Genomic DNA, 11,983 nt, shown 5'->3' on the forward strand with positions numbered 1-11,983 from the left:
CTCTGTAGTCATTAGTGACGCTCGAGGTTATAAAGAGACAAAAGGCATACTCAGATGCTTACGTGGTTTGCTAAAGCTGATGCCAATGTGATACCATGGGTACAATGAGTATACTGCTAGGTTGTACCAGACAGGGGCGTAGTCAGCCTCTGATATTAGGTGTTGCACTGATATTCGAAATATTCTTTCGATATTTTAGTATAAGATAACAAAATAGGTCAGTAATACTGCTGCGATTCACCCCTTTTCAAGAATAAACCTCCGGATAGTGCTCTGCATCCTCTAGTTCTTATTTTTGGCTATGCATCTACCACCAGATATAAACATACCCAAGGTGTGAACATTGCAACTCATTAAAGTAAGACATAATCTATAACAAACCATCAATCATGCCCAGACTTTTGAACACAACAAAAAAACACAATTTTTACAACAAAGTTTGCACAAAAATGTTGCAAAAATTCAACAATTTAATTCAAAATTAAAATGTTATGACTTTTTGATAGCCTCAAAAAAATTGACAATGCAAATGTTTTTTTTATAAATTCAATTGAAGCCTTCATAATCCAGACAACAATCCATTCAAGCTCATGTGAGCATAAACAACACTTTCAAGAGATCAAAGATTACATAAACTTTTGATAGCATTGCATTAAATAAAAAAAAAGCTTTCGTCATGCTTGACATAGACCTTTATGTCCATTATTGAACTTCACATTCAATCTCATTAATCTTATTTAATTCCATTAATATTAAAAATATGATTATTGCAGATCAATTCTAGACATTCTATATGACTGGATTGAATGTCATTAATTGAGACATTTTATTTAACTTGCAGGTTGCTAAGTGGCAACAAGTCATAGTACTTTAGTGTCTAAATCCAGTTGAATATTTAATGAGACAAAAAACAGAACATTAAGGACTTTAATTAAGTTGTAATCAATGCAAATATTAAGCAATAAGCATTTTAAGTGCTAATTTAGTCAGGGCTTTTGGATAATTTCAAAGAAAAACAGCTTAAAGCTGAATTTTTCCAATAATTTACGACCATCAACAAGCCTTGAACAGATTATTCTGAGAATTTTAAGCAGCCCAAAAGTGTTAATCAATACTTTTTACTTAATTCATCATTTCCTACTCATCAACGAACCTTGCAATGTTGCTATGAGGTTTGGGGGCGTTTGAAGTGACGTCTGTTGATGAATTTTGTTCTTAGGTCACTCAACTCCTTCTATATCCACAAAAACATGGAATTTTCCTCATAAATTGCAATTTAAGTCCAAAAATCCTCCACATATCTCCAGATTCCCTTCCAATGAACGTCATTTACGAACATCCCCCTTTAGAAATTTGACAAATTAACACATACTTTACAAAAAGGTTAATTTGTGATGCATAAAATAAGTTTTTGTCGGCTTTTTCACTTAAAAAACAATTAAAAATGGAATAAATTTACACAAGTTTGCTTTCGTGTGTGCAGTTTTGTGGAACGTTTAATTTTTTTATCTTTTGGTGCCGTCTGTGTTGTCGACTGATTTATGAACAGTAATTTTTTTGGTTTTATGGTTGAAGGAGTTATCGCACTTCGTTGATGAGACTGTGGGAAAATGTTAGGGGTGGTACAAAATTGCGGGTCTGCAGAATTTGACGAACTATAAGGAGCAGTCAAAAATTGCAAGCTTGTGCAATTGAAATGCAGGAAATGCAGCCTTTTCAAATGCCCATTTTTGTGATTTTAATTAGTATCCAATAGACATAGGCCACAATTTAGGAAGAATAGACAATTTTGTTATAAATTTTAATAAAATTGCATCTGAAATTTAACTTTTAATTAGCAAATAGTCGAAAAAAAACAATTATTTAAAACTTAACGTATTTTTAAAATTCAAATGAAATCCTTGGCATTTGTATGGTTCTAAAGTGATGCAAATTGTAAGGTTCTAGAAGAAAATTTAACAATAAAGTAAAATTCTTTAGAAAAGTTTGATAAAATATAGAAATTGAACGATTTTAGTGATCATAAGAAGTAAACAAGCTTACAAAAGTATTCAGAAGTGAGCATTTAAGGTTGATAAACTCAATTGATCTAAAAAACTTAAAAATTCAAACAAATATCATTTTTCTTGAAATCTGAAGCTCAAATTCAACTAAAAATTGATAATACAACGACGTCCAACTGCCGTGATGACTAAGTAGCATCTCTCAGGTTAGCTTATCACTTAAATTACCACAAATTAATCTTCAACTACAATGAATCGTAAAATCTTTACCAATTTTTCATCTTTAAAGTAAATTTCATTATCAATTTCTCGCATTTAAGGAGAAAACGTGCCATTAACGAAATTTATATAGTCAGATTAATGTCAAACCATGACTACACTGACTTGCCATCCTTTCCTTTTTATTTACAAAATAAAGGCTTATAAATGCTGCTGTAAAAATATTTAAAAATTATGAAATCATATAACTTTATTTGCATAATATAGTCGATTTTTACAATTTTGGTATAATTTTACATGTTCTAGTTCCTCACAAGATACAGATCTGGTTTCTCTTTCCCCGTTCACGCAGCAAAATCTCGTAAAATATATCTTAAGACGTAGCAATCAAGGAAAAAAATCTATAAATTTATTAATATCAGATACGTGCCAATTCAAATACAAGTAGTTAAGATTCTTGTTCAGCTGATCCATTTGTGGCATTGAATAAGCTTATAAAAATAAAAAACAATTCTTTATGAGATGCTACAAATATTTTTTTTATTATTAATTGTTCATATAAAAAGAACTACCTAATTTTTTTTTACAAAAAAATATCTTTTTTTTACAATTTAATGCACAGTAAATTACTATGATGATTATTACTATCGTTAACATTATTAACATTGCTACCGATTCGCATAAATTACGACTGAAACATGAAAACGTTTTGCTTACAAATGAATAAAAATGGATAATTTAAGTGTAATAAAATGATATTAAAATTAATATTAAAAATCACATAAGGAAAGGAAGATGAGAAGGGCTTGGAAGCTCATTATTGGTGTTGAAGGTGCTGCCAAGTGCTGTTTAGGGATGGTCAATATCTAGATTTGAATTTTAATTACAAAAAATTGATTTAACGAACTTTTTGGATTTGAAATGGATTTGAAATGATGCAAAATTTGTAAGGTTTTCAAAATGATGCAAAAATTTGTTTTAAATTGATGCAAAAATGATGCATTTAAAATTTGTAATTTTTTTTGCAAAAAAATTTTGAAAGGTTCTAAAGAGATGCAAAAAACTTTAAGGTTTTTCAAAAAAGACGCGAAAAAATGTAAAGTTTTCAAAAAGATGCAAAAATTGTAAAGTTTTCTCAAAAAAGAAGCGAAAAATTGTAAAAATTTCAAAATTAACGAGCATTAAAAACTCAAAATTCTCTACAAAACCTTAGATTTCAACAAAATCTAATCCATAATATCCAAATTCATCACCTAAATCACATTCCACTGCCAAATCACTAAAACAAATCCACAATCTTCAACTCAATTTCATTTTAAAAATCTCTGTGCAACCTTTTTATTTAATAAATAATTCAATTCAGTAGCCATAATAAAATATAATCTGTAGAAAATAAGAAAGAAGTCACATGGAGTGTTCAGAAATAATGTTTGTGTCTCTTAACTGCTAATTGACTAGAAGAATAACAAAAGGGATTTATTTTCACGTGCTGAGCGTTGTCATTTAATTTAAATTAATCACAAAACTTTTAAAAAGTAATTTAACAGCAAGAACTAGTCGACATAGTTATAGTTATTATCCATGACGTCGTTGCTGATGTCAGAACAGTCATCTGCATTCTGCAATGGGCTATAATAATACACTCCCATTGTCGACATCACGAGTTTTATTGATGAAATGCTGGCATCGCCTTAGCTCGACCTGTTAGAATATAAACATGAAAATTAGCCACTAATTGAATGTGATTCTTGTGTTGTATAACTTACGATCCATAAGGTAAAGCACGAAGAGAATGCCAATCGTAAAGAAAATAGTCATTGTCACAATAAGAATAGTAATTTGACGCCCATGACGACAGAAAGAGTTGTGTGATTTCAAATTTGTTGATCGTCCGCATCCATTGACGAGTGTAAAGTGTGTCGATGATGCAATTGATAGCTGATCGTGATCTTTACGCCTTAAATTGTTATGATGAAGTTCTTCAATACATCCTGTGTCAATATCATCATTATTATTATCACCATTTGTTGTCTTGCTAGCAATTATCTTATTTATATCTATTATCATGTGATTGTTAGTTGCTGCTGATGACTGAAGTTTGCCATTTCCATTATCACATTCATTTCGGGGAATATTCCTCAAATTGTTAATTCTACCTTGATTGTTTGTCATTCGTGTAAATTTTTCTAAATTTTGGACACTCAACAACATCGATGATGCGCTCTGTGGATGGATAGAAGTGAAGTTATGAGTACATGACAAGGTCACATCAATGTAATGACTTACGTGTAAACTATTCGATGATGACCCTTGTGAAGATGAACGTGATGAACTGCCATGAACTCTCTCATCAGCAACTGCTGTTAATTCATCAATTTGACTTCCATTCATGATTATATTCTCAGAGAATTTCCTTCGGCTAAACTTTTTATTTGGCTGCATTGTTGATGATAATGATGAGACAGATGATGATGGCATGGAATAAGGTCCTTCATCTCGTCTCTCATTCAATTTCTTTTTCATTCCTTCACTCTCGATTGAGTAACTTTCACGTCTCATATTTCTTTTGTTATGTTGCTGTAGCTGATTGACTCGATTGAGACTTCCTTGAATTGAATCTGTCGAACTGTACATTGAACGAGAACCAGATGAGAGTGATGCTCGTGGTATTTGCCATCGGACGTGATTAGATACGTCGAGGTTTGTGTTGCTTCCTTTATTCATCTGGAAAGAATTAAGATTGAGTTAGAATTGAGAGTTATTTGATGGAACTAAGCCACAAAGTGGAACATTTGCCTGCCTCAACATTTCAAAAGTCACAGAATGCTGTCTAAATCTTCATAACATTTCATAAAATAACACATTCTTTATAAGGGCGTCATTAGTCATTAAACCTCAATTTTAGTCAACAAACATCATTTATGGACATCCCACAAAGATCAATCAATAAACACCTCAAACCAAAATCCGGAATAATTTACAAAATGTCACAATCTGTCTCAGACAATCATAAATTAAATTAATTCTTTAATTTTTCTCATACATTGTGTTTATGTTTCATTTATTTACGATTGTTCTGGTCAATAGCTTCGTTCATCCGGGTCAATCCCGGATTTTATGAAAAAAAAAAGTAATGAGAAAAGAAGGTCGATGACTAGAGCATTGTAGAAGACAGCGGGGTGAAAGAGGAGAAGAGGATTAATTTTAAAGAGTCATTATGGGATGCTTGGGTATTGGCTTTATGTTGTTCTATGGTTAAGATGAAGTGCCGGTTGATGATGTAGTGAGATATGAATTTCGTAAGATACACAGCTTGAAGTTGTTCAAGAAAGGGATTTTCCAATTTTTTTTTTGATGGATTTTTGATATTTTTCTCAATGGAGAAGGGTATGTGGATAGGGGGAGGACGAGGTAGACCCCAGAAACCCCCTTAACTTGCGTATGACCAGACTCGATACTTAGTAATGAATCTAAATCTGAATTTAGTAATGAAACTCCATGGACATGCGCTTTTGGACACTTTAGCTTATACTGACCCTTAAAACTCAACTGACGTAACTTATGAACGACCCCAACTCTGCACAAAATCATAATTTACTAATAAAATGGAACATGTCTCTCAAAACTCAAAATTCATTCAAAATCCATCCAAAAAATCTCGAAAATTCTACTCAAATATTTAACATGACTAATCTAACATCTGTAAATACATAAATTTTTGCACAGAAATAAAAAAATCAAGTTTTTGTGCTAAAATGAGTCTGCATTTGACACAACTCTGCTATTTACAATGCCATCTTAAACCAAACAATCAAAATTGTGTCATCAAACTTCATTCTTTTGAGTTCTCATTCTTACAATAATAATCATTTTAAGATCTGTAGTCAATAATTGAAAAAAAAAGAACTTCTCTTACTCAAAATCCGGGAATGACCAGCCAAATAAGGCGACATTGTGGTTAGATGTAATAATGTGAAGAAGAATGGCACAAGAAGAAGGAGAAAAAAATATTTCAGACACATTTTGTAGATGAATAAAGGCACGAGAATGCGATGAGAACCAGAATACTAAATGTGTTATTAGAAGTTTATTTTTTTCGGTGGATATCTTCTTATAAGTGTCATTAATACCCAAATGACAGTCAATGAACTTTAAGAATCTTTCCTTACAAATAGTTCGCATGCTTATAAGCACGTTTTAATTTAGGGAGAATGTAATATGGTTTGTAGGGTTTAGTCTGTCCGTCAGTCTGTCTTTCAAACTGTCTGTCAAACTGTCGGTAAGACTGTCCGACAAACCGTCGGTTAGATTGTCCGTCAAACTGTCGGTAAGACTGTCCACCAAATTGTTGGTTAGACTGTCCGTCAAATTGTCGGTTAGATTGTCCGTCAGACTGTCGGTTAGACTGTCCGTCAAACTTCTAGTAAGACTGTCCGTCAAATTGTCGGTTAGACTGTCCGTCAAACTGTCGGTTAGACTGTCCGTCAAACTGTTGGTTAGACTGTCCGTCAAACTGTCGGTTAGACTGTCCGTCAAACTTTCGGTTAGACTGTCCGTCAAACTGTCGGCTAGACTGTCCGTCAAATTGTCGGTTAGACTGTCCGTCAAACTTTCGGTAAGGCTGTCCGACAATCTGTAACTTAGACTGTCCGACAATCTATAACATAGACTGTCCGTCAAACTGTTGTCCGTCAGTATCCGACAGACTGTCCGTCAGTTTGTCCGTTAGTCTATCCGATAGATTGTTCGTCAGACTATCCGACGGACTGTCTGTCAACCTATCTTACAGACTGTCCTCTACACTATCCAACAGACTGTCCGTCAGCCTATCTTCCAGACTGTTCGTCAGCCTATCCGCCAGACTGTTCGTCAGATTGTCCGCCAGCCTATCCGACAGACTGTACGTCAGTCTATTTGTAGTTCAGTCTGTCTGTCAATCTATACAAACACATTTCGGATAAAATTCCCCAAGAAAATGCGTCCTAATGATCCACTAGTGTCAACATCCATACTAGTTACTAAGTGTCCACAGGTGCTGTGTATTATAATCATTGTTATTCTCATCTCTCAAAATTCTATTAATGCGGAACTCGAAATTGATTCTGTGATGAATGGAGAATATTTTCAAGATAAGATCAATCGTGAATAAAATATGAGAACTGAAGTATTAAAGGAAAAAGCAGGTGCCTCATTTGAAATTGAGATTTTATTTTGTATTCTTATTTTTAAAATCGTAGTGATGAAGTTGTGGGCGGTTATTTTGGATGATAATAATCTTTATTTTCATCATGAAGAATTCTTAATGGCTTTAAGCAATTGAATTTGATTTATTGCAATTCTGACTACTTATGGAAAGTTTTTGCGAGTTAATGAGTCTATTTGTGTCGCTTATTGAGGTAATTTTGATTTATTTTTGGATTGAAGATGATTTTTGGGTGTAGATTTGGGCTTGTAAGGCTGATTGGCATTAATTTGGATGCTTATTGTGGATATTTGGAACAGCATTAATAGGATTTGATGGGGTGTGATCATTATTTGTGGTTTGGATCATATTGAGCATTACTTTAGGTATATTATTGGAGACTATCCTGTTGCAAGACTGTAGGCCTGCAGCTTTGACAAGAATTCATGAAATGAACTGCCAAAACCATCAAAATTATAGGACTTGAACCTGCAATTCACTCAAATTCACCTCAAGACTCTCAAGTTCTAAGTTCGACATTTCCTCATCTCAAAATTATACAAGAAATAGATCAAAAAGCACTTCCACCAAAGAATGCCATAAAAAATCTTTTATACATCCATAATACATCAGTACCATACGAGATTTCTAATTGTCTAAAAGAACATTTTCAATGGAATATTTTTTGCCAAATTGCGGTCAAGAAACTACAAGGTCACTTCACGTGCTGAACATGTGATTATCTTATTTTCAAATAATATTGGCAAATTGAATCTTTATGTCGTTGGAGGTAGTCATAGTCAGGGAGAATTGAATCGCGTGACTGTCAAATAGGATGGCTGGGGAGTTGATGGGATTTGAATGATGTAGAATTTGGTACAGCTTGAAATCGGCTTGATGCTTTGTATGTTGTCGAATTTTCAATATAAAATGTGGATCGGCTTCAAGCTCTGGAAGCTATTAAGCATTGAAATAAGGATGGAAACTTGAATTCTTAATTTATCTGCCTTTGAGTCTTCAATTTCAGCCAAGGAACTTGTATACGAGAGGATTTGAAGCTCTGTTCTTGTTGACTTAACCTGGGTCATGTTCAGGCTGAGCTCATCGAGTTGAAACGACTTGGAGTCGACTGAATTTGAGTCTAATGGCTGATGGAAGCCCAACTCCTATAAAATACCGTCAAATTCTCAGAAAACCTTTTCAATTCCTACCATTAAGACATAAAGGAATTTCCAATCGTGCCTACATCATCACCCTTTCATCCACTTATCGACCACTAACAACACCATTAATTCCGATCAATTTTTAATTCACCAATAAACACGACGAAGACGATGAAAAAAATGGAAAGGACTCGATGTGCCCTTCACGCAGCATATCAAAATAATCATGACGACAACAAAATTCCGAAAAAAAAAATAAATAAAATCAAGAAATTTTCAAGGAAATTTTCGAGAGACTTTGTCAAGGTCGGTCATCTGCGTAAAATAAATACCAGAAATACTCCTTGATACAGTCTGGTTTATACGAGATTCCGTTTTATATTTTATTGAAATAATTTTAATTATGCTGAATTTTTTATCATTGTTCCTCATTAATCCACCAATTATAATCCTTTGTGACTTGATATTCAAAATAATTCTACAAATATGTAAAACTAGTCCATCCGCTTAGACTATTCGAGATATTTTTGGCTACGACATAATAGATGCAGATCAGAGTTTTGGACAAATTAAAGCTGCAGACTAGTTTGAAATGATATTAGAGGCAGTAAGGAAGGCATTGTGGGTTAATAGAGGTTTGAGAGCGCATATAGCAGCAAAATAGGATTCAAACTTCTGCTTTTGACTAGATTTTTAGAATAGTCATTCATAAGGCATGCTTGCTGTTGCCGAAAGTCAAAAGAAGTGACCAATTTTGAATTATTCAATTTCTAGCCTTAATTTGGCAATTATTGACTTACACTAATTTAAAGTTATTCAGAGTTGCAAAACAGGTGCCTGTGACAGACAAAAACCGTACAAATTCTTGGTAATTTGTGTGGTTTTGTTAGAAAAACCAAATAAATTAGCAAGAATTTGTGCGGTTTTTGGCTGTCATAGGCACCTGTTTTGCAACTCTTAAATAATTCAAATACCAAGATCAATGTCGTGCAACAAGGCACACCTTGATGATAAGCCTTGACCGAAACCGCACTGGGCATACAGTTGATGGCAATTCCAACAAATCTCGAAAGCACACTAGTGTGTCACGGCACACAGTTTGGACAATATACCTAATATACAACGAACATGCTTTGAGAATACTCATTTTGCATTGAGTATACTCATTTTGGTGAGCATGCTCTTTGTATGTTAGAGATCGGTATGGATAACTCGATCAAAAACATCCAAACAGTCAGCCAAACATGCCAAAACACAGTCTCACTGACATTGACAACCTTAACCTTAATCACCAAATTCGCTAACCAAATGAATAATCAAGACATTGAACCTGAAGTCCGTGTTGTGGTAATAAAATGCTGCGAAAACATTAAACTTGATATTGAGCAGTGTTAAATTACAAAAAAAAATGTATGTCCATACTTTCCGGATCAGGAACTATAGTCATGAGACAATTATAGACATATCATGTACGAAAAGAAAAAATGACGAAAGAATTTAATGCACGGGTAGACAGGCAACCTTCACATTTGTGACGTAATTAGAGCTTAAAGCATGTTTTACTTACTTTTTATTGCAATTTTATAATTTATTTTTTGCAGATGATTCTTAAGTTTTTTGTTGGTATTTGTAGATTCTTTGTTGGCTGAAGATGCTTTTTTAATGAGTTGAAGCGGGTTTGTCTGATGTGTTGGAGTTGATGTGGCCAGTTTATGATATTAAGATGAATGTAATTAACACATTTGTGGATGTGCTGTTGAGGATGAACTCTTTGTTTTGGATTTTGATGTAGATTTGATGGATTTGGATTTTAAGTTTGTTGAAAGTTTGAATTTTTGATGATTTTTAAGGTTTTTTTGGAATTTTTGAATTTTAGATTTTAACTTTTTCAAAGTTTTGTTTTCTTTTTCAAAGTTATTTCAATAATTTTTGAATATTTTAAAATTTGATTTTTGAAGAATTTTCAAACTTTTGAATTTCTTTAAAACTTAAAGATTTGTTTTAAAACTTTCAAAGTTTTAAAGCTTTTTTAAATTTGAACAATTTGACACTTTTTCGTGAATTTTTCACTTTTTTATGAATTTGAGTCAATTTTCAACGTTTTTTTTAAATTACATTCAACTTTAAACTTTTTGATAATTTTAAACTTTTGTAAATTTAAGTCAATTTTAAACTTTTCAAATTTTTGACAATTTTAAACTTTTCGCAATTTTACACAATTTTAAACTTTTTCAAACTCTTAAATGTTAGTCAATTTTAAACTTATTTTAACTTTTTTGAAACTTAAATTTTAAAACTTCTTTAATTTTCAAAAGTTATTTTAAGATTCTATTAAATTCTTTATTATTTCTGTATTTTTCACAATTTTAATATCACAATTTTGCTTTTATTTGTCACAAAAAATATTCTTCATGAACTTTAAATTCCTTAAATTTTCCTTCAATTTGGTAACTTTTTGACTTTCAATACAAATTGTTTGCATCAATTAGAGTTTCAACTTGCTAGAAAATTTTCTCAGGTGGCAAAAAATGTGTTCTGCACCGAGACAATCTCTTTCTATTTGAATATTTCTTTCTATACATAGAAATGTCTGATCCAATACTTTGTTTTTGAAGTTGTTTTTTTGTGGATTCTAATATTAGAAGTTCTGTGATTCTGAGAAGATTTCTTTTTAAACCTTTCGATAATATTTCTTTATAGATTTGAATAATTTCAAATTTAAGATCCAGAATCTGATTTCTTGTTTTTCAAGAATTTTTCTAATCCAGAATTTCTTTTGATTTTCTTTTCAAATTCTTGTCGTTAACTCAAAAACTGTTTGTTAAGCTCCAGAATATTATTCTTGATATCCAGAATTTCTCTTGATTCCAAAGCAGTTTTTCTTGTTCTTTCAAATTCAATTCTTCAATCTTTTCACTCAGTTTATTAAGAATTCTCACAAAATCAATAATTCTTACAATTTCTGACTAATTTGCGCATTTATCAATCCTTTCACTGATTTTTTGGTTAATTCCAGCTAACCACACACAATAAAAAGTCGTCAATTCTCACAAACAGCCACAAAATATTCTTTAATTATGTTCTGCCACTGAGATTCTTTATTTTTAAATGTCACTTGATTTCTTATTTAGATCAAAAACTAGGAAATTCATCAAACTGCTTATTTGTAGTTGTTTAAATCCCACTTTGTTGTCAAGCTTTATTTATTTATTTATACGCACAATCTTTAATCTCTTGTCAGATAAAATTAAGTCAAAAATGTAGAATTTTTATTTTTATTTTGTCAATAACGCGAAACAGAACAAGAAAAAAAAGCTACAGAAACAAGTATGCACACTCCAATCGACAAAGGCTGTGCGAATACTGAGCTCAAAGATCTTTGCGAGCCGGCAATTTATCATTTTGTTGAGCAAGAG

At 32.2% G+C, this 11,983-nt stretch overlaps 1 protein-coding gene across 1 annotated transcript; it reads right to left on the reverse strand.

The window, feature by feature from the left end:
* Positions 1–3,425: 3,425 nt before the first annotated feature.
* LOC139086858 (GATA zinc finger domain-containing protein 14-like) lies at positions 3,426–10,416 on the reverse strand. The gene is made up of 4 exons (XM_070635476.1): positions 10,135–10,416; positions 4,509–4,946; positions 3,989–4,445; positions 3,426–3,923 (listed from the first exon to the last, which is right to left on the reverse strand). Exons 2-4 carry the CDS (start codon positions 4,944–4,946, stop codon positions 3,889–3,891), a joined length of 930 nt encoding a protein of 309 aa, XP_070491577.1. The 5' UTR covers positions 10,135–10,416; the 3' UTR covers positions 3,426–3,888.
* Positions 10,417–11,983: the final 1,567 nt, after the last annotated feature.

Source organism: Chironomus tepperi, unplaced genomic scaffold (assembly GCF_022539635.2).
Source record: "Chironomus tepperi strain 1889 unplaced genomic scaffold, CSIRO-AGI_Ctep_v1 contig_89, whole genome shotgun sequence".
Lineage (NCBI taxonomy): Eukaryota > Metazoa > Arthropoda > Insecta > Diptera > Chironomidae > Chironomus > Chironomus tepperi.